Here is a 26,826-nt window from a genome sequence, read left to right as displayed (position 1 = left end):
TCTGCTATATTTTAATACATCCCATCCATCCCATCCCATCCCATCCCATCCCATCCCATCCCATCCCATCCCATCCCAATCTGTTCCATTCCAAGAAATACTAGTTGTGACCTACTAAATTGATTTGAAGCTCACTGCCCCAGTCCTTCCATTAGATCAAGATTCTTAGAATCACTAAGATACAGGGTTTGCCTATAAGATGACCCTCTTCAGCCTCCAGACCCTGAGAGTGGGACGTACTTCCTCTAAATCTGAACACCTTTGCCTGGCTGTGTCCCTGGGTCCCTTTGCCTGGTTGTGTCCCTGGGTCCCTTTGCCTGGTTGTGTGTGAGCAACATCACTCTTGGAGACACCTGCAGGACTGACAGCAGCCAACAAGTGCCAGGCCTGGTATCGTCTTAGTTGGAAGACTCAAATCTACACCAACAAATAGCAACAAATTATTTCATTCTGTAGTAGGATCAGGGAGAAATGAGAATGCAGGTCACAAGAAAACATAAAGTTAACTCCCGAGATACACAAGTTAGGGAGGATTAAAAAGTCAAAGCCTTCCTCTAATACTTGGTATCTCTATACAGTTTTCCTCTTTTTACTGAATATAGGGGATGGTCTCTGGATTCAGATTTACTGCCTTCTGTGAAAATTTCTTAGAGAACTGAATTTTTTATTTTACCCCAAGGCACTAGAGAGGAACTATACCTTTTTTTCCAGCCACTTTAATGTCTTCTCTTTGCTGTACTTGTAATATTTCTTGTTGTCTATTTCTGGATTACATTAAAAGAAAAAAAAAAGACTCAGCACAATGATATAAAAAAACTCATAAGTTTTATCATATACAAGTTAACAATTTAAAAAATATTTCATAAGTTTATATTCTTGAAAAACTTAATTTATAAATCTGAGAACATACTTGAAACATTTTTTTAAATGTTAGTAGTAGTTTGGCTACCTCTGGAGTCATCAACCATTAAATGAGTAAGAATTTAAGAAAACCTTCAAATTATACAAACAACTCTGTAGAAAAGGTAATTTTTAAAACTCAGCAAACAAGTGTGAAAGGAAAACAAATCTTGGTGATAGGGAGAGGAGGCAGGGAAATTCTGGACAGAAGAGGGCTGGTCCCCAGCAATGGTCCCACCCTCAAGCCTGGAACCACAGCCCAAAGTGAGAACATGGATTCCTGTTTTCCCACTCGAATGATGCCTTTTCCAAAACCACCCGTGGCACACCCTGCCCCCTTTTCCTGAGCCCATAACAACCCTAGGCTCTGCCAGTGAGAGAGAGAAGAGGAGAAGCAGTGGGACACTGGAGACTCTAGCTGGACTTCAGAGGGACAGCTTGACGGTGTTGCTTCAGAGAGGAGTCCGGCCAGGGATGGGGGAAGATCATCTTTCTGCTCCATCCCCTTACCAGCTCCCCTTCCTGCTGACAGCCACTATCATTGGCAATAAAATCCTCCACATTCACCACCCTTCAATTTGTTTGTATGACCTCATTACTCCTGGACACTGGACAAGAACTCAGGTGCAGGTGCAAAAGGCTGTCACACTGACCCTCTACTGAGCTATTAACACTTAAGGGGTTCGCCAATGGCAAATCTAAAAGAGCACGGACTATAACACTCTTTCTGGGGCTTCAGGAGTCATGGGCACTCCCCTAGACACTGCCATAGGGCCACACTGAGTTTTGCTCCTGCTGGCACCCAGAAGCCCTCGCCCCAGCTCCTGCACTCACTCATCTATTCTGTGAGGGGTGGAATGCAGTGGGACCAAGTGAGTGGAGTTTGCCCCTGCTGGCACTGAAGCAGCTGGCTAGTTCTAGTGTCTGTGCACTCCAATTCCTGCCTGCAAATGGGTCAGGAAAAATGTCCTGCTTCATTGGGACCCCAAAATCACTAAGCTAAAGGGAAACATCAAGCTGGGAACTGCTTAGGGCAAACCTGCCTCCCATTCTATTAGGTCAACCCTCTGAGGCTCACCTGAGAGACAAAAGCATATCAGATTGCTTCCTCTCTCCTACTGTTTATGTAAAAATGCAGATTCACTGAGCCAGACTAAATTGTGTATTCAATGGAAGACTGATCAAGGACTCAAAAGAATGCAAGCTTTTGGGCCGGGCGCAGTGGCTCAGGCCTGTAATCCCAGCACTTTGGGAGGCCGAGGCGGGTGGATCACGAGGTCAAGAGATCGAGACCATCCTGGTCAACATGGTGAAACCCCGTCTCTACTAAAATACAAAAAATTAGCTGGGCATGGTGGCGCGTGCCTGTAATCCCAGCTACTCAGGAGGCTGAGGCAGGAAGAATTGCCTGAACCCAGGAGGCGGAGGTTGCGGTAAGCCGAGATCGTGCCATTGCACTCCAGCCTGGGTAACAAGAGCGAAACTCCGTCTCAAAAAAAAAAAAAAAAAAAAAAAAAAAGAATGCAAGCTTTTGTCTCTTATCTACTTCTAATGTGGAAGTCCCCACTTTGAGTTATTCTGCCTTCTAAACCAAGGTACATCTTACACATATTGATTGATGTCTCATGTCTCCCTAAAATGTATAAAAGCAAACTGTATCCCCAACCACCTTGGGCACATGTCTCGGGACTTCCTGAGGATGTGTCATGGGTGTGTCCTTAACCTTGGCAAAATAAACTTTCTAAATTGACAGAGACCTGTCTCAGATATTTTGTGTTCACAGTAGCATACTAAGCGGTCTTAACTGTTGTGAATAATTTTAAGCTCACCTCAATGTTTTCAATGAAACACTTTTTTTCCTAAAATCAAAAGAAAATCCCAATAAAGAAAATTGAAACTAAAGGCAGATACCTATGAAGTTCACTACATATATTCAGGAAAAAACTCCTGTTAACTACTTAGTACTGGCCTGGTGGAATTAGGAGAGCATTAAAAAAAAAGGCATATCTCTTTACATATTACCAACATAATCATAGCTACTTCAGAAGACTTAGATTTAAGGTAGGCTCAACCTGGCCCTTTATGGGGATAAAAGTTTCACCTTTTATATATAAATTACACTTACTCTCCTCACAATCCACCCAGCCTTATATACCATGTCATTAAACCATGCTTTCCTCTGAAACCCTTTTCATTCATGGGATTTCTTCTTTCCGTGCAACTAGCAAGGGCAGCACTGCCACTCCAGCCTCCTCTGTCCATGCAAGATTTATCTTTATGACCACTAGTAACCCTCGGACCTGATGCAAATTCACCACCTGTGAGTTATATAGAATGAAGCTCTTTCTCCCTTCCACCTTGTGATGGGAAATGGAAACTGCCCATTCAGGGGTCATTTTCTGCAGTCTGTTAAATCGTATGAGAGAGGGGTTGGGAGGTCCCTGGCCTTAGTTCCTGTGAATTTCCTCACTGTTTCAGTCTATGGTTGTCAATGCTGTGGGTAAGATGAGACAGGATGGATTGAGGGCTGGATATCTGCAGCCATCTCCTCAGGACATGTCACTACAGTAACAGAAAAGAGGGAGAGGTGCAAATAGCATTGTCAGGAGTGTGAGAATTCCAAGGTGCAATGTCCACTATTTTGGAGGCAGGACTACCTGGGCAAACAGCCTACTGTAAACCAAAGCCAATGAGACTGGACTCAATTTCTTTGGAGACTATGTCCCACCCCTATGTACAAATCAGGGGAATTTCAAGAGCATACAGAAATTATTAAATAAATATATGCTGTTGAATGGCTTTTAGAAGCCATGTTCGTTGACCAAGGCAAAAAAATTCCAAAAAAACCTCACTGCTCAAGGTTCTCCTGAAAATCCCACCCTGACCTGGCATCTCACTTCTTTCTTGCCTCTACCTCCAAATTTTCTGAAAGAATGTCTACCATCTGCTGCTGTTTTCCTTGTGTCCCACTCTCTAAGCCCCACGGGGAGGCTTTTCTTCTACCTCTGGGAAATGTTCTCTAAGGGGCAGAAAGCATAGACTGAGCCACACTACCAGGGCTCCTGCATACCCCAGCACATGCTGTCCCTTTGGGAAGCCACCTCGCTCTCAAAGCCTGTTTCCCCAAGTGTAAAGAGAGGCTTTTTCTCACCGGGCTGTTCTGAGTATGAAATGTGATAATCCACACAAATCCTATAGCACGATACCTGTCGCTTAGCAAATACATAATATTAGCTAAGATAACACGATGAAAAGGATGATTTGTTAATAAAACATAAGAAACATGTTTATTCAGGTCTGTGTTAGGTACATTATATACATTTTCTCATTGAATGGTCAGAATGAATCTCAGAATCAACTAAAAAACCATGATTTGTCCCCATCTTAGAAGACTGGGTCTGAGTGACATGAAGTAAACTGCCCCAAGTCACTGAGGAAGTAATCAAGAGCACCCAACTCCCACCCCTGCTGACTTCAAAGATGTGGATCGGATATTCCCTTGAGATCATTAGGTCTACACTTTCCTCACCACCTCCCAACACCCTGTTCTTTGTGGGAAAAACCTCTCCTCCATGGCATATATAAAATTGCTTTCTATTTGTTTTATGTCTCTAATGATTTATTTGATTCTTTTCCACTCTGCTTCACCCTCCTCCAAAGCCAACTGTACCCTTTCATCTGGTGTGATCTCTTTCTAGCTCAGCAAGACTAAACAAAATAACCGGGAACCCCAAAGCCCTGAACTGAGGCTCCATGTGTCTAACAGCCTGTGGTTCATCTTCCTCCCATATCACTCTCCCATATTGAGGCCTAAACCTCAGAGCCAGCACTCACGCCGGCCTTGCCTCCGTGAGCAAAATTGTTTTGGCCATTATAGGTCCTCCATCCCATGGGAAGTAGGAAGTGCGGAGAGAAAAGGAGCCAATATTATTTTGGGGGAAATACTGTGTTAGAAATCAGGAGGCTTAGCTTCTAGTGCTGAATCGGTAAATACTTTTTTTTTAAATGAATTTTATTTATGTGGTCACACAATGTTCATGTTCACACAATGGACACACCTGTTTTAAATGTATAATTCCAGGAGTTTGGAGAAATGTATGCAGTGATGTAAGCATCATCCCCCAAAGTTCCCTGGAGCCCTTCCGTAGTCAATTCTCGAATGGCTGCCCAGAATGCAGGTCACCACTCATCTATAATTATAGGGTAATTCTTGCTTTATTCTGGAATACCATAGAAATGAAATGACACAATATATACTTTTTGTGTCCTACTTCTTTTGCTCAACCTTATTTCTGTGAGATTTATCCATTTTGTTGCAGCTAGCGGTAGTTCCTTCCATTGTATGGGGAACAGTATAACTCCCGAGTTGTAAGAAATTGCCAAGCAGCTATATCATTTTAAGCCTTGGCCAGCCAGGTAGGTTAAGTTCCAACTGTCCCACAGCTCACAATCTCCTTTTTTTCTTAATGATGTTTTTAATAACAAAAGATAATACTTTTGATAAAATGCAATTTATAATTTTTTTACAGTTAGTGGGTTTTGTGTCCTAAGAAATTTTTGCCTATTCCCCAAGGTAACAAGGATTTTTTTCCTATGCTTTCTTCTAGAAGCTCAATAATTTTCATTTTTGAATTTAACATAGTGATCCATTTTGAATTAATTTTTCTGTACGAGGTGAGGATCAATGTTATCATTCATATGTATTATCAAATTCTTCCATCAACATTTGTTGAAAAGACTATCCTTTTTCCCATTGAATTATCTTCACACCTTTGGAAAAATAAAAATCAATCGACCATATAAGTGTGGGTTTATTTCTAGATTCTCTATTCTATTCCATTTATCTATACATTTATCCTTATACTAATACCATATTTATTTATTTTTTATTTTTTTAAAGTTAGGGACAGGGTCTCACTCCATGACCCAAGTTGGAGTACAATGTTGTGATCATAGTTCACTGTAACCTTGACCTCCTTGGGCTCAAGTGATATTCCCTCCTCGGCCTCCCAAAGAGTTGGAATTACAGGTGTAGACCATATAGCTGGCTAATTTTTAAACTTTCTGTAGAAATGGGGTTTTGCCAGGTTGCTCAGGCTGGTCTCAAACTCTCAGCCTCAAGCAATCCTCCTGCGTCAGCCTCCCAAACTGCTAGGATTACAGGCATGAGTCACTGTGCCTGGCTCCCCCATTTTCTTGATTATATTAAGTCTTTAAATTAGTTTGTGTAAATTCTCCAAATTTATTCTTCTTTTTCAAAATTGTTTTGGCTATAATAGGTCCTTTAGATCAGGTTCCTCAACCCCCAAGCCAATGGACTGGTATTGATCTGTGGCCTGTTAGGAACTGGGCCATGCAGTAGGAGGTGAGTGTCACACAAGCAGCACTACTGGCTGAGCTTCACCTCCTGTCAGACAGCAGCAGCATTAGATTCTTACAGGAGTGCGAACCCTATTGTGAACTGCACATGCAAGGGATCTACGTTGTGTGCTCCTTATGAGAATCTAATACCTGATGATCTGAGGTGGAACCGTTTCATCCTGAAACCATCCCCCTCCTCGCCCCATCCATGGAAAAATTGTCTTCCACAAATCCATTTCCTGCAGCCAAAAAGGTTGGAGACTGCTGTGTCTGCTGCTTTACATAGTCACATAAATTCTAGAATCAATTTGTCAATATCTACCAAAAAAAAGAAAAAGAAGCTGGCTATTACATTGAATCCATAGAACAATTTGGGGAAAACAGACACCTTAAAAACACTGAGTCTCCAATCCATGAACATGGCCTATTTCTTCATTTATTTAATTTTTCTTAAATTTCTCTCAGCAATATTTTGCAACGTTCAGCATAATGGTCTTGCACATATTGTGCTACATTTAGCCCTAGAATGTTATTCTTGATGGCAGTATAAATGGTACGTTTTTATTTCATTATCTAATTGTTCACTGCCAGTATATAGAAATACAACTAATATTTGTATATTTGAACTTGTATCCTGAAATCTTATTAGTTCTAGTAACTTCTTTTGTAAATTCTTTTGGATTTTTTCATACATGACAATACTGTCTATGAATAAAGACAGTTGTACTACTGACTTTCCAATCTGTATGCCTTTTTCTTGTCTTATTGCATGTTAGGATATCCACCACATGGTGAATAGAAATGGTAAGAGCAGGCATCCTTCTCTTGTATCCAGTCTTGGGGGAAGATTGTGTTCAGTCTTTTACAGTGAAGATTATGTTAGCTGTAAGTTTGCCAAAGATGTCCTTGGAAGTTTCCTTCTGTTCTTCATTTGCTGATAATTTATATCATGACTAAATTTTATTTGCCTTTTCTGTGTCTTTTGAGATAATCATAAAATTTTTCTTTTGTAATACATAAATATAGTAAATTACACTAATTGATTTTCTAATGTTCAACCAATTGTGCATTCTTGCAATTAACCCCGCTTAGGTTTTATATATTTAATTTTTAGATATTTGATTTTCCAATATTGTTAAGAATTTTTTAGTCTATAATCAAAAGGGATAATAGTCTGGTTTGTATAGTAATAATTTTGATTTGGTACTGGGGCAATTCTAGTTGCATAAAATTAGCTGGGAAACATTCCTTCCTCATCTATTTTCTGAAAGAGTTTGAGCAAATGTCATTTCTTTGACTATCATTTCTTCCTTATAGTAGAATTTATTAGTGAAGCTAGTTGGGTCTGGAGGTTTCTTCCTAGAAAGTTTTTAAATTATAAATTTATTTCTGAGTTAACACTCCCTGGCAAGATGATTACTATAGCCCAGAAGGCTACACAAGGACCCAGTGTATAAATTACTGCTTAATTTTGAAATTTACAAATTTTGAAAAACAAGGTTTAAAATATTCATGAAGGCTAAGGACTATCCATAATTATAAAAAATACCATAGCACATTCCTTTGTGTCCTAAATTTAATATTTGTGAGAGTTAGTGAGTTTGATAACACATGCATATGCTGGAAAGGTATTTTTCCCTTATGTGCCTGGTGTCTATAAAACTCGTTTCAAACATCTGGAAAGACTGGGTTTACAAAATAAAGATGGAATAAAAGTGAGCCCACAGTTAAGTAACATGTTCAGCAATTGAGTAATCAGCTCACAAACCTGAATTTCCCTGATGTATTGCTGAACTGCCTCACGCACATTTTCACTTCTACTTTCTCAATGTTTTTCATAACTGAGAAACTCATATGATCGCTTTCTTCCTCTGCCTCCTGGGGAAAGAAACTTGGCAATTGTACTTGGGGTATTTTAATCAGGTAAGTTTTCCTGGCTCTCCCTGTTAATCACCTCAGACAGTGCACTGCAGCTATGGCTGGCAATATGAAACAGTCTTACATTCAAGATAAAGTTCGTGACCCTTCATTAGTCCTTTCCCATGCCATCTCTCCACTGAATGTGCACTTCTTTGGCAAGAAACCTGCTCTGAGCCCCACAGCTAGCAAACAGAGACACATCATTTCCTTCACTAACAAAGTAGGCAGGGCTAAGGTCACTGCCATCATCATTCAGGGTACAAACAACCGTGGCTAGGTTCACTCATCAGGGGGGAAGGTTCTCACAGGCCTCGCAGCCTTAATCAGGTCTTAAATGCCGCAGATGTTTAAGAAGCATCTGGAGTTTAATATGAAAAGGCTGGCTGGGGAATTTGAGTATTTCAGGCTTTACTCTATCTGCACAAGTGCCTGTGGAGAGAATGGAAGTTAAAAAACATCAGCTTTCTTCTTCACCTTTAATCCCCATCATGGATAGTAACTGATCACTCTTTAGTAGTCATCTTTCTTATTTAGAAATCTAGAAGTAAATTACAGAGAATGGAAGTAAACACTAATTTATAAATAGACAATAATCTAAATTCAAATAAGTAGCCAGTACCCAACACAATTACTAGAAGACCTGTGGGGTCATACAGTGCCTAGAAGCTCTAGGAAGCTCCCTGGAGGGACAAGAATAGACATTTCCTTAAGCTAGGAAGTTTTTTCTGTCTCCTTCCCTGTCTCTTTTTGCCACACAAAGGGAAATTATTAAGAGGGGATATACGAGATTAAAAAAGAAAAATCAAAGTGAGGCGTAGTGGCTTATGCCTATAATCCGAGCACTTCGGAAGGCTGAGGTGGGAGGATTGCTTGAGCCCAGAAGCTGGAGACTGGCCTGGGCAACATAGTAAGACCTCATCTCTGCTAAAGATAAAAAAGTTAGTTGGGTGTCATGGCGCACACCTGTAGTCCCAACTACTCTGGAGGCTGAGGTGAGAGGATCACTTGAGCCCAGGAGTTCAAAGATGCGATGAGCAGTGATGATGCCACTGCATTCCAGCCTGGGTGACAGAGTGAGACTCTATCTCTAAAAAAATTTAAAATAAAAATAAATTTTAAAAGAGTCAAGTTTTTGGCTGGGTGCAGTGGCTCATGCCTGTAAACCCAGCACTCTGGCCAAGGTCAGGAGTTTGAGACCAGCCTGGCCAACATAGTGAAACACTGTCTCTATTAAAAATACAAAAATTAGTTGGGTGTCGTGGCACCCACCTGTAGTCCCAGCTACTCAAGAGGCTGAGGTGGGAGGATCACTTGAGCCCAGGAGGCAGAGGTTGCAGTGAGCTAAGATTGCATCACTGAACTCCAGCTTGGGCAACAGAGTGATACGCCATCTCAAAAAAAAAAAAAAAGAGTCAACTTTTTGTTTTTACATGAAACTTCACAAAAAAAAAAAAACAAAAAACAAAAAAACAAAAACAAAACCCTTACAGAATATTTGGAAGTGTTACACACACAGCTATAAGAAGGAAGGGGAAAGAGTTGCTGCCAGACATGGATTCGAATCCTGGTTCTACCACTTCAAGTTCTATAGTGTCAGTTAAGTTATTTAAACTCTTTGAGCCTCAGTTTCCTCATTTGTGAAAATGCAGGTTATTAATATACAACGAAAGAAAATTACTGCAAGTACTACGTAATATATATAAACCAATAAGCACAGAATTTCTGCCGTTGTAGAAGTGCATGTACTGCACTTGTCTTGTTGGACTCTAAGGCAGTGGTAAACTTCCAAATGCTGATCCCTGTGGATCTTCATGGAAAAAGATGTATGTCTTAGTACACTGTCCCTGTACACAGGTCTTCCATAAAGAAACATATTTCACATATTTATGTTTCGAGTCAAGGGGTAAAGCAAGTAATGTGAAAATGCTTATGTATATTTTGATGAAAAGGTCTTTTTGAGGATGAGGCATTTGAGAATCTTATTTATTTTTTCCCCCATTTAAAAATCTTTTTGAGAATGGGCATGGTGACTCACACCTGTAATCTCAGCACTTTAGGAAGCTGAGGTGGAAGGATCCCTTGAGCCCAGGAGTTCAAGACCAGCCTGGGTAACATAAAGAAACCCCGTTGTCTCTAAAAGAAAAAATTAGCCAGGTGTGGTGACTTGCACCTGTGGTCTCAGCTACTTAGGATACTGGGGTGGGAGAATTACTCGAGTCCAAAAGGCCAAGGCTGCAGTGAGCCATGATTGCACCACTGCATTCTAGCCTGGGCGACAGAGCAAGACTTTGTCTTAAAAAAATAAAGTTAAGTAAATAAAAATCTTTTTGGTTCTGTTTTTAAACCTTCCATTACTTTGAGATTCACAGGCTGCAGTTTATTAAGGGAAGAATTTGATAAAAAGAAACTGCCAAACCTCTAGAGATTGAATACATCTTTTACTGTGTGAAATTTATTCTTAAGTATTTTATGTTTTGCTCATAACTTAAAGAAAAAAGTTGAGGCCTACAGTTTTAGAAATTTGGCAAATATAAAGGCTAATAACATAGCTACTTTGAAAATGGAAGTGCAGAACTACCAAAAGTTACACAATATTGAGAAGCAAAGGAGACTAAGACAAGTTCAGATAATGACCCAATAAATGGTCAGGGGTTCAGTGTGCAAGAGGGAAGGGATGAGACAGAGAGCTCTTGCTCTCAGCTGCAGACTATAAGGAAACAAATGCTAAGCCACTAACACTGTTTCTAAATCCAGATTTCTGGGTTTTGCTTTAAGATGATTTTTCTTGTATAGCCCTAATATGAGATAACTGCATTTTCAGTTTGTGTTAAGTTGACAAAAATTAAAATGGCTTAATTATTTTTCATTACTTTAAGTTTTAAAAATGGTTATGGGCTACCTCATTTGTCACCCATAAAAAGATTGCTGTCTCCTGCCAAACTCAACATCAGGAAATGTCTTTAATGGAACTGCTTTGATAAAACCTCAGCACCACACATCCCTCAGTTCCAAACTGGAGCTCCAAGTGTGGCCAAGTATGAATTTACTGGACCCCTTAAACATAAAATGCAATCAGGAAGGTTCTCCTCTTTCCCACCGTAAGCTTACACTTCCTGGACTCACCACTTTCTTGGTCTCAGAAGAACCGTCATTGTGGCCAAACCATCTATGACCCCAAACAGCCACAACTTATCAGCCTGATGTTCTGGTTCCCACACTTTGTTTCCATATTAACCCTGAAACTACTTGGATGATTTTTTGAGACACTGATACCAAGTTTGTATAGTATTTCTAACCTATAAAAACACACACACTGCCTTATTTTCCCCTCTAAAAAGTCAAATGAATGACAGTGAACACGCATCTCTTCATTACCCTATCCTGCTTCTACAGCCCATGTTCCCTGCATCCAGGATGCCACAACTACACATCCTCTGGGTCAGGCACAAACCCAGAAGTCACTCTTGTCTCCTCCACCTCCTTGACCACCATCCAACCACTAGAAGCAGTTGGGTCCATCTCTAAATGGCTACTTTCTTCTTGTTGTATCTCCTAAGATCAGACCACCATTACCTCCTGTCTGGATCACTACAGCAGCCTCGGTGGACCTGGCTTCTCCAATATACCCTCCACACTGCAGACTGCCCTGCTTAAAACTTCACAGATACTCCACTACCATTAAGCAAAGTCCAAACACACACAGGGCTCTTTATCACCTGGACCCATGCCCAGCATTCCTGCAACCCAAATCCTTCCCCAGCATCCTATACTCTGAACTCCTTGGAACTTCCTGAATCTGACAAACTTTTCCATACATCCGAGCCTCTGTTACACTGCTTCTCTGAGTATCCTTCAGGACTCCATAAAGAGGTCATTTCCCCCAGGAAAGCAATACAACAGCTACCCACCTGCACTTCCCACCCAACCCCACTAGATTAGAAACCCCACCCATCCTCTCTCTTCTTTTAATGATCCAAAGGTGGATCCTACCTTCAGATCTAATGCCGTGACTGCAGAAAACATGAGTCATGCGGGCCAGTGCAGGACAGAGCCCTGCTGTGCAGGCCAGATAAGCGCCTTACCCTTCATCCAGTCTGACCCTGGCTTGCTTGTGACCTCTGTCTTGCCTGACTTACTGTGCTGTGCACCTTACTGCTTGACAAAGCCTAACAACTAACACTCCTTTATCATTAAGTATTCCTTACGCTTGAAATACAAAACAGGTATTTAAAAATTGATTACATGTCTTAGGAGAGGAAAAATTTATCTTTTTTAGTGAGAGACTGTGGAGTAGGTAAACTGAGGCAGGTCCAGTAGAAGCTCATTAATGGGGATGTGCTAGTTGAGACTTCAGAAATCCCAGATGGATAAAATTTACCTTTGGAATAGAAATAAAGACAGAGCTCACTAATAGTGATCATTTTAACCAGAAGTTCTGTAATATTTTGGTCTCAGGATACATTTACACTTAAAATTATTAAGTGTGGTCATTGCTCAGCTTGTCACTGACCCACATCAGCCTGGGCACAAAGTGAAGAAAAGGACAATGTCTTACTCATAAGTATCTAGAGCTTAGCACTAATGTGCAACATACTCTTTTTGGTAGGTGCTCAATAAATACTTCCATCTATTAAGGTAAAGGTTTTATGTAATTTTACAATGAGAAATCTGAGGCAGAAGTCAGTTGAGTGACTTGTCTGATGTCACAGAACTAGTTCAAAGAAGCAGTGAAAGTGAAGCCACACCTTGTGATTCCTGTCCTGTGGGACACAGGCACAGACTGCCATGGTTGTAGTTCCAAAGACTAAACACTCCAAAGCAATAGAGGAACAGTGCTGGCAGTGTTAGCAAATCTGAATGACAGGTTTCCTTATGGCTGACACAGAATAAGCCTTACATTCAGTGGGCCTGTAAGCGGTGACATTCCTAGGCAAGGCCTAGCCTTTCTACCAGCCATAAGCCTTTAAGTTACACCGTACCTTTTTCCTCTGTCACATGGTGAAGTAACTTCTCAAGTCCAGGAAGTTTCAGCAATAAGATGCAATTCGGAAACATGTTATCTACCACAACTTGATCAAGGGGCTGAAATTTCCCCTGAAAAAACACTTTAGTTAGTTGGAAAGCAAGCATTTCATTCAACAAAGACACACAGAAAAAAAAGAGAAAAAGATACCTTACCTCATGGCTGGGCCTTTAAACTTAGTGCAGAGCCGCCTATTCCATCTAAGGAATCCCGACACTGGGACAGACTCTAGGATGGACCCAGGCTCCCTTTAGGAGGCTCCTGTGAGCACTGGGGTCCCAGGCAGCACACCATCTACCTCGGGGGTACAGTCCCCAAATGAAACAGGGAACAAAACAATCTCAAAAGCACTGGAAGCCACAGAAGCTTGCAAAGATGGTGGAGACTGCGTGGGGCTAGTCCAACCCATTCAATTTGAAGAACCAGCTGTGGTCACAGAGCAAGAGTCCTGACTATCACATTGGAACAAGTCCAAACTAGGCACAGATATACATCTGCCTTCCCATCCTCACTCTAGGGTTGATGAAAGAAGCACCCACCACAAAGAGAAAAATATCAAAAGTGAATCTATCCCTGTCAGAGCTGCCTGACTATGCCTCCAAACTTAGACCAGAATAAAAGAAAAGACAGACAGAGGGAGAAGTCCTAGGCAGCTGCAGACAGGCTAAATCAGGTTCAGCCAGAGAAGTTTATATGGCCTGGTTGCCAGTGGGCCAGAAGTGCAGACCATATGGCTTCAGAACATCAGTCTTCAGAATTAGGTCTAGTTTTTCTTAACTGTACTCGTAGCAAGTGGAGGTGAAGTTTGTCTAAATTAAGGCATTAGCCCCCTGATTTGGGGACACCAGACTGTACCAGATGTATGGCCTTGCCCATGCCCACTTCCAGCTCGCTCTACCTCTCAGATACTGACAACTTCTCCTGAAGACACAAAAATGGCATTTGATCAATTTCTGCAAATGCAGCTTTCTTAGGTTTTAAGGGTAAAATCTTCTCAATCATTTGGGAGCACATGTGGATAGCTTGCCATACTTTCTCTTAGGTTAACTAGTGCCATGAAATGTCTCAATTTAAATGTTCTTATTCCTTCAAATAGTAAGAGTAATGCCCAGATTTTTCCCAAGTCTTATTGTCTTCAGATTTTCTACCTTAAATCTATACTCTTCCATGATCAATCAATATGTTAAATATATGACTACTTTAAAACAATATTTATATGTAATGGACTACCACACAGTCATGATATAAAATAATTTCATAATTAGTGTTTCATTCTTATTTTTATTTACTATACATACATAGCAGGAAATGCAATAAGCAACCTGCCTTTACTATAAAGCTAGTAGCAGTGGAATATCTAGGAAAAAAAAGTTATTTTTACTGATGTTAAAATAAATTTTAAAAGAACAGGTCACATGTCAAAAGTGTGTACCAATAATTCTTAACTAAATAGGAAATGATCATGTCTAAAATGTAGAGAAAGAAACAGCTAAATATCTCAAGTGTTACTTTGAAGGGCATTTTTGGCACTTGGGAAGATGTGTTTGGGAAGCATGATGGTTTAAAATGAAAGCCAATGGCCACCCTGAACAGCATTTCTGCTTCATTCTGCACCTGTCAACGTGAGCTCGCCATAGCACCCTGGAGGCACCCAGAGCGCCAGGATAGGGTTAATGCCCCAGAGTCATGTTCTTAATGGGAGGTGGAAAAAATGCTATCAAAAAGAGGAGGGGGAATCTTAAATGCACATCAATGCATGTGCTGAGAATGGCTGGTATTCTTCTCCTCATTAATTTATCCTAGAAAACATCACATAGGTGAGCCAACGAGGTTTTCGAATTCCTCCCTGAATATTCCCCAGGGCCTTTCTCCTGGAGAATAGGACCATTTCTGTTCCTTAAAGACATGTGGCTTACCAGCCTCACAGCTTGTGTGCTCTTGTTATACTGGCCATCACAATAGCTTCCAGATAAGGTACACATGATTAAACAAGAGATAAACTTCATTAATCCACAGTGCAAGGCAGAGGGCAGGGAAGGAGGAGACTGAAAGAGGTTAAGCTGCATCAAGAGAAAGCATGCATTGATGCTTTATGACTTTCAGCATTTATTTTGCAACTTAACTTTCCTACCAAATGGAAGTTTCAGGAATTTGGTCTAAGGGTTAAGTACAAGAAATGTATAAAACCAGATTCTTCTAAGCAGTTTGAGTAACACTTATTACTGTAAGTTGTTAATTAAAAGATTTTCCAACTATGGTTGATGGATCCCTGGGTCATGAGGTACCCAAGCTCAAAGCTATTTTCCTAATACTGCTAAGATGTTATCTGCATTTTCACTGTGTGGATATCTGCACTGATGATTCAAATGCAATGGTGGGGAAAACTGCTGCTCCTTAGCATGAGTCTGGTGGTGTCACCAGACTGTCCTAGTCATCACTTAGATCCTTATCGCCATTTATGTGCAGTTTTAAAAATGCCACTTTCACTTAAGAATATCCTTGAGCAAGTAGTAAAAGCAATTAATTTTACTTAAATCTTGACCCTTGAACACAAGTCTTGTAAATTCTCTGTGATGAAAGTGAGGTATGGCTAAAGGCCTTTGGCTGCTTAACCAAAGGTAAGCTGATTACCAGGAAGAGCATGTTGTCCTGGGGCTGGCTGAGTTGCAAGCAGAACCAGCTGCTTTTTCATGGATACCATTTTTATTTGAAAAATCCACTCTGAATTGTGGTGATTCAGACCCCAGTATTAGTCAGAATGTGAATGATGTGAGCCTGTCATTTCAAAGGAAAGACTGACAGTACTTGCAGCCTATAATAAAATTTGAGCTTTCAAGCAAAAATTAGAATTGTAGAAAATATCTGTGATTATGACAGCTTCTCAATACCTAAAGAGCTTTCTGATGAGATCAGTGGTAATATTAACAAAAGGGTGTGTGTGTGTGTGTGTGTGTGTGTGTGTGTGTAAAATGAGATGTGTCAACATTTGGAAGATATGCATAACTCAGCAAACCAATATTTTCCAAATGACCAAAGCATAATGTTACAAAATCATATGTGAGTAAAAGGATCCATTTTAAGTGCAAGACTGACCAATGGATTTTAATGTAACAGAGCATAGAAAGTTAACTGACAAAGTTTCAGATTCCACATCGCAACTAAACTTAAAAAAAATACCACTTATTGATTTTTTAGGTAGTATTAAAGAATATCCACAATAATCTAAAAAGTCTATAACATTATTTGTTCCTTTTCTAATTACAAATATGTATGAGGCCACATATTCTTCATATAATCCCACCAAAATAACATGTGGAAACAGACTCAGATATAAGATATCAGATACAAGAATCCAGTTGTCTCCTAGTTAAGCCAAACACTAAAGAGATTTGCAAAAATGTAAAACAACGCCACATGCCTCATTAAATTTGGTTGTTTCAATAAAAATGTGTTATTTATGTTAACATGTAGTAGCCTTATTATTTTTAACTTTCTTAGTTTTAATTTCTAAAAGTGAGTATTGCTAGAACCCACAGAAACATAAGTTCTCTGGAACTCTTAATAATTTTAAGTGTAAATGTATCCTGAGACCAAAATATTTCAGAACTTCTGAAATATTTTAAATGATCACTATTCTGAAATATTTTAAATGATCACTTAAAATGATCACTATTAGTGAGCTCTGTCTTTATTTCTATTCCAAAGGTAAATTTTATCCATCTGGGATTTCTGAAGTCTCAACTAGCACATCCCCATTAATGAGCTTCTACTGGACCTGCCTCAGTTTACCTACTCCACAGTCTCTCACTAAAAGAGATAAATTTTTCCTCTCCTAAGACATGTAATCAATTTTTAAATACCTGTTTTGTATTTCAAGAGTAAGGAATACTTAATGATAAAGGAGTGTTAGTTGTTAGGCTTTGTCAAGCAGTAAGGTGCACAGCACAGTAAGTCAGGCAAGACAGAGGTCACAAGCAAGCCAGGGTCAGACTGGATGAAGGGTAAGGCGCTGCTTCTCTGGCCTGCACAGCAGGGCTCTGTCCTGCACTGGCCCACATGACTCATGTTTTCTGCAGTCACGGCATTAGATCTGAAGGTAGGATCCACCTTTGGATCATTAAAAGAAGAGAGAGAGGAGATCAAGCAAAAACAGTTGATTCTGTTTCCTCAGTGTGGATGCCCCAAACTGGAAACTCACCTCCTTTTCAGCCTTTATGAGGTAGTGGAGAAGCAGAAATAGAGGGTCCATGGGTGTGGCAAAGTGGAGAAGACCTCCTGCAGATTACAAAAAGGACGAAGGGAATTAAACACCTTGGAAACACAACATGGCTATTTCACCTTAATCTCAAAGTGAAAAACATGTGTTGAAAAATACATGTGAAATTCCAAATTCAAATCTCTTCTTATACAGGCCAGAGAGTCTGTGTGATTCTCTCCAGAGGCAGAATGTGCTCTATGAGATTTTACTCCAAAAAGCTTCAAATCCCTGTGTGGAGAGGAGAGCCAAGACCCTGAAACTGATCTTTAACTTTCCATTTCTTCTCTAGAAATCACTTTTAACACAGCCTTCCAACCCCCTAGAAAAAGAGGGGTTAGGAGGAAGCACAGACAGAATGAGAACACGGCAATGTTAGAAAACCCGTCAGTCTATCTATAAAGTCGCAGTAAAACATAATTTCCTGTGCTTTTGAGGACAAAGCTATGGGAAAGCAGTGCCATTCTCTCCATACACAGTCCTTTCTGTGGTCTGTGCACAGGGGGAGTAGGATGCTTTGAATACCCACTGACTGCCCCCAACCCCAGCAATCCCCAGAACATGAGGCAGAACAGTTCTGTTGGCCTACTCTCCCCCTAGTCAGCACTGCCCCCAAATTAAGGGAACACCACAAGAAACTTTGGTGGAACTTTAAAGAAATTTTGTTATGTTCTAGCCTATGTTAGAAGCTATATCAGTATCCAGTTTCAAGGAAATAACATGTTAAAAACACAAAGATCCTCAAAAGAGTTTCCAATCAACGCAATATGCACCCCATGTACAAATCTAACTTCTAACTCAGGATGTGTTGTTGTTTTAGGAGACAAAGCAGAGTTGCTAGTTTAAAATTTCCTACTGTCTAAGACACACAGGTGACCTAACCTCAGTGCTCAAATGATCTTTCTGTTCTCCTTGATTAAACCTGCTCTGATGCCAAGGAAGGCTAAACCAGTGACTAGACTCCAAATCCCTGACAGATCCACAACCCTACGTGTGAAGAATGGAAAAGCTGAAGTATGTATTTAGTTATTGGAAATGTTTGCAGTAGTCACATACCTGATTGAACTGATTGATTTATAAACCAAGAATGGTGTTTTTCCTTGAAAAGTTTTACTTCAAAGAGCTGTTGTAGACACATATTGAACAAGTAAATGGCTCCTTCTCCTGTTAAGACAAATCTGTCTTTTATTTCTAAGTTTACAAACACACACCCCCTCGCCAAAAGACTATCCAATAGTTCTGAGAAATGTTCATAATACGAACGTAAACATACACAGGTCTATACTACACAAACTGATTCCAAGGAAAGCTTTAGCTATCATACATAGATGGTAATTTTCCAGCTCCATAATCCTCACTGAACTTAAACCAAAAATTTAGAAAGTGCAAGTCATTTATCTTAACTGCTACAAAGCCTGTCCTTAAATCCTCCATCAGATCAAGAGGGAAAACCCCATTCTCAAACTATCAAAACACAATGGTTCAGCCACATGTCATGAGCTGGCACGTGGGTCCCTGCCTCTGGGCAGCATGTGGCTCTCCCCACACAACGTCTAAGGCAGGAACCAAGCCCATGGACCCACAGACCAACCTTAAGTGAGAAAGACAGACATGCTTAAAGCCATAGGGAGTAAGTAAAGCTTCATTCAACTGGATGAATTTTTCCTTTTCTTTCTTAACCCCCTCCACCCAAAAAAGGAAGGAGGCAGAAGGGAGTTAAGCCTGTGCACATCTGCATGTTTTATCCCTTCAACTAATGAAAAAATTTTTTTTCTAACCATAGCACAATCTCTGGAGAGAAGGATGCTGAGTTAACTCTATCTCCACCATATGCTGGGCATGTGTCCTTGGGGAAGTTCATAAACCTTCCTGTGCCTCTGTTTCCACGTCTGTAAAATGGGGACAATACTGAACCTCCTCGTAGAGTTTTCTTAAGGATTACAAAAAAGAACACATGTAAAATTTCCTAAACCAATACTTGGCACAGGGTAAGAACTCAGCAAATGTTAGCCTTTACTTTTCTACTGCCAATGAAGCAAATAAAAACATTTGTTCTTGTTGTCTATGAGCATTTACATAAAACAGAAACTTTAGAAGAGGGCTGGCTTTCTTCTGTACCTGTACTTTTGTTAAACACTTTAGAACCTTTACTGCTACCTAAAACTTCTCTTGAAGAAATATTTCTCACCTCAACTTAGTCTGACATATAACTAAGAATTCTAAACACAGCTGATCATTACAGTCAATTTCATTTTGAAGAAAAGAACACTGCTCAAGTCAGGAATTTGTTTCTTCTCTTGTTGCTTTTATTTACATGCCTCTATAACAAGGCATTACCCATTGGCCCTCCCTTACTTTTACTATTCAGTATTACTGTCACCAGGAGAAACCTCTAATATGCCAAATATCAAGTGTCTATGCAAAACCTTTAAGTTAATGGAAAAACAGATACACAGAGAGATAAACACTATCAACCATATCACTCCATATTTAGAATATATTTTAATATTTTTGCCTAAAAAATGTGAAGACAAAACTGAAAATACACTGAATATAAAGTTAAAATAAAATTGTTTTTCAATAAAATATGAATCTCTTCAATATACAATGCTTATCATTAAGAAAAAAAAAAAACCCTGACAGAAAAAAAAATGTACTATTTTGGTCAGAACAAAAAAGGAAAGTATAGCTAAAACTGAAACTAATCAAAATCTTGGCATGTCAAGTGAAAGCCTTCTGTTTTTGCTTCTTTTTTTCTGTTTATTTTACTGTATAAGATAAAATGAATATAAATAAAGGCTAATGTTGAATAACTACACTAAAAAAAGTTGGCTTAAGAAAGTCAAAGAAAATTCATCTGTTTTCAGGGAGAACTCAAACATGCCAGTTCTTTTTAATTTTGCCAGTATTTCTGATGGCTGAAAAGTTCTGTGAATTAAAATTATAAGAAGAAATTTTTTTTAATGTTTAGGTCAAATGAATTATCTGGAAAGACTAGTAATGTCATCAGCTTGCTTTCTTCTCCTCATAGAGCTTAGTTTAACTTTATAAGCTATTCAGAAAGAGCAATGATACAGACATATAAGTGTATACACTTAGTAGTCACAACATTTAAGAACATTCAAGTTATGAGACAAGAACTTACCTGAACACGGGTTAACCAGTTTTACAAACATAAGCCCACTTTTCATCTTCTTTGAGGCATCTTTTAAATATTCTGAAAATAAACAGCGAATATTACTGTCTTAGTTTGAGTTAAACAGACATTTTCTAGGGTACCATTTTTGATACCTTGTTTCTTTTATTTAAAGGAGTTATTTTCTTAGTGGTTATTCTGGAAATTACAATTAGTATCTTAACTCACAATGTAGTTCAGATTAATATTAGCTTAGTTTCAAGAGTATTTAGTAAGTTTTCTGCACATACTCCTTTTCTTCTCCTCTCCTTTGTGCTACTGTCACACAAATTACATCTTTATACATTACAAACCCATTAACACAGTTTATCATGATTGCTTTATGTAGTTATTTATTAGAAGAGTTACAAAAATATATTTGTGCTTTTATATCTATTTCTGTATTTATCTTTACTAGTGTTCTTTATTCTTCATATAGATTCAAGTTATCATCTAGTATCTTTCCCTTTTAATCTGAAGGACTCCCTTCATAATTTTTGTGGCACAGGTCTGCTAGTGACACATTCTGTTTTCCTTTATCTGAGAATGTCTTGGTTTCTTCCTCAATTTTTGAAAGGTAATTTTGACAGAGAATTCTTTGTTGAGAATCTCTTTATTTCAGTACCTTAAATATGTCATCCCACTCACTTCCAGCCGCCATGGCTTCTAATGGGAAGTCAGCTGTTAATTTTATTGAGGATCCCTTTTATTTGATGAGTCATTTTTCTCTTACTGCTTTAAAGATTCTCTTTATCTTTTCACAGTTTGACTATGACACATGTAGGTATGGTTCTCCTTGAGTTTATCCTGTCCAGAGTTTGCTACATTCATTAGTTGTCCAGACAAATATTTTTAAAAACAAATTTAGGAAGTATTTGGCTATTATTTCTTCAACTATTCCTCTCCCACCCTTCTCTTCTCATCTGGGATTCCCATAATGCATATAATAGTAGGCTTGATGGTGTCCTACAGGTCTCTGAGACTATGTTCAGGTTCAGTTTTCTTTACTTTTTCTTTCTGTTCCTCACCCTGGATAATCTCAATTGGCCTATCTTCAAGTTTTCTAATTCTTTCCTCTGTGCTTAAATCTGCTACTGAACTAATTAGTAAATTTTTCATTTGTTATTGCACTCTTCAAATCCAGAATTTAGATTCTTTTACAATTTCTCTCTCTATTGATATTCTCTATTTGGTGAAACGTCATTGTCATACTTTCTTTCTTTAGACATGGTTTTCTTTAGTTCTTTGACTACGTTGATAGTAGCTGAATAAAATCTTTGTAGAATAAATCCAACATCTCAGCCCCTCAGAGACATTGACTACTTTCCCTTTTGTGTATGGGTCATACTTTCTTGTTTGTGTTAGTATGTCTCATACTTTTCATTAAAAAAAATTGAGCACTTCAGATAATAATAAATGTGGCAATTCTGGAAATCAGACTCTCCTCTCCCAACTCCCCAGGATTTGTTGTTGCTGTTTTTTGTAGTCACTGCTGTTGTTGCTGTTTGTTTGTTCAGTGACTTTTCTGGACTAATTCTGTAAAGTCTGTGTTTCTTGAAGTGTACAGCCACTGATGTCTCTGTTTAGTTAGCCAGCTGATGCTGTGAACCAGTAAGTGATCCAGTCTTTGCTGAGGGGTGCTTTGTATGTATTTTGAGGCATGCCTTCAACCCTTGGGCACTTTAATCTTCTGCCTTAGCTTGTATTTATTGTTTTCTCAGGACCTCATGGTCAGTCGGAGGCAAGACATTGAGGCCCTCTCAGGTCCTTCTGAGCATGCATATAGCCCTGCATATGCGTACAGTCTTTTAATCCCCTAGGAATATGTTAAGAGTTTTTTTAAGTCTCTTATGGACATCTTGTTCCTTATATCTTACCCTTAGGTTTTTAGCCAGGTTTTTATCTGCACAACTGGTATTGACCCCTCAGAAGCTACAATGTTAAATGATTGTTACTGACTGTTTTTGACAAATACCCTGAAGATAGGGCTGTTCCCACAGAGCAAGCTCTAAGCACCAAGGTAGGTCAAATAACAACTATGCCCGGCAAATGAGACTTTTACAAGGAGCTGTGAGAAAAGTCAAATAGGGACAATGCTCTGGGAATGGGACTTCTTAAGGATCTTCCATCCAGGCCTATCCTATCCAGTGGTAAAGGCTGTTGGTTTTTACAAGTACCGTGTTTGTAAGACCGCTGGTTTTCAAGGCTACTGCAGAGTTGAGGAGAGGAAATGGGAGTAGTTCAAGTTACAATCCCACAAACCCTGCTGTTCCTAATAAGATTCAGCAGATTTTCTTGAATAAACACTTCTCAAACTGTTGGAAGCCTTTGGCTAATTTAAGGGGTTCTGAAAAAGTTGATTTTTGCTATCTTTGCCAGCGTTTTCATTGCTTTTATGGGAGGGTGGATTTACCCTCACTGAACTTTGAAGACTTGCTATGAAAAAAAGACTCATTTACTTTAATACTTCTGATAAATTCCTTAGTCTACAGCTGGTATTAGGCATACAAAATTACTTGTGACTATAAATTAACTCTAACAAAGTTAAAGAGTTTCCATTTACTTTGGGAAATTCTGGGTCATTTCATGGGCCAGCTTCTCACCCAACAGGTTTGGAAGCTCCATCCTTTTTCTAACTTCTAGTCTCTTTGACTTGCATCTAGCACAGGTGAAGAATAGTTAAATTAATTAAAGATGAAAACCCTGCTTTTAGAGTAATGGGAAAGAATTAGAAAGGAGAGAGTATGAGGAAGGGTCATGATCTATGAACCTACTTTTAACTATGTCTATTTCTTCAGTGATGTCAGCACAGAAAGAACACTGGACCTAGAGTCGGATGGGTTCATATTCCAGTCTCAGTTCCTCTCCTGACTCAGAAGTGTAACTCCATTGCAATATACTCAACCTCTCTGGTTCAGTTGTTTCATCTATAAAATGGGTATAATAATAATTATTTTACATGTTTCTGTTAGATTGAAATGAAATGTATGTGAAAGTACCTAGAATATGTAATAAGTAATCAATTAACAATCATTTTCCCTTTCCTCAACTACATGGAAAAAGTCAAGAACTTCTAGGGAATAATATGATCAAAATGTAAAAGTCACAAAATTCAAGCACAGAGTTGCGTAAGGGCTTAACAATTAGTCTTCCCAGAAAAGATTAAATTAGAATCATTGTATCTTGTTTAAAAGCCAGAACACAATGCATTTTATATGTAAAAATCAAGATAATGTAAAGTACTCAATAGAGTTTCTGGCACATGGGATGTACTCAATAAACGTGACATAAATGCATTGTTCAATTTTAGAAAAAACTCAAGAAATTATAAAAGCAAGTTTTGATACTTAAAGAGTCAAACTTCACTTGTCTAGAAAATTTGCTCATGTGAGACACCTTCTTCCAAAACTACGCTTCCAACTCTATTTTTAAAAGAGTAGCTATACACTTTGTCTTTTTTACTTGTTTCTCTCATCTAAGAGATAAGTCATGCTGGCTAAAAAAGTATTTTTGCAAAAAAAGAAAAACCTCAGATAACTGAGAAGCAGCTATCAGTCTTGCTGACCATTTTGGGTTTAATAATATGTTAAACTTCCCAATTATCTCAAGCTCTGCCCCTCTGGTTCCTTATAACTAACGGATTCCACAGTAGTTATCTCAGTCTCTATATTCTCTGTAAAGATTCAATTGTATGTCCCACTGGTCACCATTAACTCTGGCAGCAAATCTTCTGTTTACCATCCTGATCTAAATACCTCAACAGGCCAGGCACAGTGGCTCACACCTGTAATCCCAGCACTTTGTAAGGCTGAGGTGGGTAGATCACTTGAGGTCAGGAGTTAGAGACCAGCCTAGCCAACATGGTGAAACTCTGTCTCTACTAAAAATATGAAAATCAGCAGGATGTGGCGGCACATGCCTGTAATCTCAGCTACTTGGGAGGCTAAGGCATAAGAATCGCTTATTTAGAATCGCTTGAACCCAGAAGGTAAAGGTTGCAGTGAGCCAAGATCACACTCCAGCCTGGGCAATAGAGCAAGACTCTGTCAAAAAAAAAAAGAAAAGAAAAACCCTCAACAAACAAGGAAACTCTGATTGCTACTTTCCTGACATCTGTACTTTAAAGAAAACATAACAGTGACAAAGAGAAAACTGTGTCTAATGAATGTAAAATAAAAGATAACAGCTAATATGCATTGGCCATTTACTGTCTACCAGGCACTGTTTAAGTCCTTTATATTGGAAACATAATAGGTGCTATATTAATTTCCACTTTTTTTGGATGAAAAATTTGCCTGAAGGTCAAAGTATAAGTCAACTGTAAAGCCAGGATTTAAACTCAGTCAACTATTATCAGAGCCAACATTTTAAACTATAATACTGTAAAGAATTCTTAATCTGAAGTCCCATATCTCTTAACTTAAAAGGCACAAACTACAGCTTGAAAGCACAATGATCTTTACATGACTATTCTCCTACGATGTAAACACTTAAAACTTTCCCTCCTTTGTCCTGTACTCTTCATCCTCAAAAACCAGCAGGGTCATCTAATCAGCTGCAATCCAGCTACTGCAACCCAGCCAGTAGACCACATAGCCAGGGGGCAGAAGGAAGAGAAAGGATGGAGAGCTGGGAAAATGAAAAAGAGAAAGGGGCAGGATCAAAAAATACATAAAAGAAGGATAGGAGAAACTGGTTGTGGGATATCAGAAACAGCTAGTGATAAAAACAGATGAAGTCAAATTTGACCAATGGCAAGAAAAGAAAACTGATCTTTCTATTAGGGTTTACAATATTCTATACATAGCTGCATATACTTCTCCCCACCACCCCCAGATATCTGTAACATTTTAATGCTTAAAAATTAGGTTACACAGCACATATCAACACGCAGACTTAACCATTCTGTAATTTTTAAAGTTAGCCACAAAGTACTGTGCAAGCCAAAATGGAACATGATTCTTCATCTACGGACCATACAGTATAGGTTGTTGTATAGTTGATATGAAGTTATTTATCAAGCAGTTTTTTTCAAACTTGGCAGCTCTTTCTTATCCCTCTCTTGGTTAAGACAAGTTTCTTCACAGCATTTAAAGTTCAAAGACACAAGAGAAGCAAGAGAGAGACAGCCAGCCACCTTTTCGCCAATTGTTCTCATGACTTGGAAGCAATGGCCATTTGTTCTAGAGCCTGTCTGATTTTTGGCACAGAGGAGATAAGCTCTGAGAAACATATACCCATTGTTACATTGAGGAGAAAGTACAGACATCAAAGCACCATTCACTTTATTTTTAGATATCATATCAAGGCTATTTGGGTTTCTTAAGAACATCCAACAGAAAAAGAAAAAGAGAGATGAGATTATCACTCTCACACTCATGCAATACTAAGTCCTAAACAGGTTCCAGTTCATTTTCTTCAGACTTCAGCCATCAGAATATATTCAGACACTCCCCCTCCCCCTGCCCCCAGCACCCTCCTGCCTATTTGCCAGATACTTCCTTGGAAACACTTTGGTAGGACACAAATACAATGCATGCAAGACAAATCAGCATAATTTTCAAGTTACTAGCAGCTTCCAGGAACACTAATTTCAGTAATAACTATATGCCTTCCTTTCCCAAAACATTAGCACTGCTGTCAAAGAGATCTGGGTCATTCTCCTGGCTTTGAAGCTCTTTGTTTCTTCAAAGACTACAAGAGGCAAACCAAGAAGGCAAGAGAGGCACGTACCAGGAAAATTACGTGATTACTGAAGTAATACGTTCCTCTAAGCATAACTTTCTTTTGAACCTTTAGAGAAAAATATAAAAATTAGAAACTAGTCTTCACCAGGACCAGAGAAGACAAAATCTCCATTCTTTCAGGGTTGTCCTTATCAATAACCATGTTTCTAAGAATGGCCTGTGCACTGGAGAAGCCAGTAAAAACTTTCAGGTTCACGGCCAACTCAGAGCCACAAGGACCAGCAAACATACTGGGATGGAGCATGAACTATGTGGGAGGCAGGAAAAATTTTGGAGTGCTAGAAAAGACAGACCTGACTGGGGTGACAAAGCAACCAGGTCTGGCTCCAGGGGAGGAGGTATATCTGGTCCCCAGTCATCAAACTGAGAGCAGGGAACTCCAGCCTTTCCTGGTCCTCTGGTCTCTCCCACAGTGGCAAGGTATCATTATTCAGTCAGCAGAGTG

General features: G+C 39.2%; 1 protein-coding gene across 8 annotated transcripts in view; it reads right to left on the bottom strand.

Annotated features, from left to right (window-relative positions):
• Positions 1-26,826, bottom strand: part of RNASEH2B (ribonuclease H2 subunit B) — a 139,427-nt gene that overhangs the window by 104,652 nt on the left and 7,949 nt on the right. For 6 of the 8 annotated variants that reach the window (XM_064373603.1, XM_012466240.2, XM_012466237.2 and 3 more), the window contains exons 2-6: positions 20,605-20,676; positions 18,516-18,623; positions 17,403-17,479; positions 13,161-13,275; positions 700-764 (exon numbers count right to left, since the gene is read on the bottom strand). In XM_064373603.1, the coding sequence (XP_064229673.1) occupies positions 700-764; positions 13,161-13,275; positions 17,403-17,479; positions 18,516-18,623; positions 20,605-20,676 (437 nt within the window). Of the gene's footprint in view, positions 1-699; positions 765-13,160; positions 13,276-17,402; positions 17,480-18,515; positions 18,624-20,604; positions 20,677-23,408; positions 23,513-26,826 lie in introns of those variants that run through there. The other 2 variants (XM_012466239.3, XM_064373602.1) reach the window with 2 other exon arrangements.

The sequence above is a fragment of the Aotus nancymaae genome, unplaced genomic scaffold (assembly GCF_030222135.1).
Source record: "Aotus nancymaae isolate 86718 unplaced genomic scaffold, 86718_ANA_hifiasm-v0.15.2.pri h1tg000009l, whole genome shotgun sequence".
Taxonomy (NCBI): Eukaryota; Metazoa; Chordata; class Mammalia; order Primates; family Aotidae; genus Aotus; species Aotus nancymaae.
This window is presented reverse-complemented; position numbering and strand designations above follow the sequence as displayed.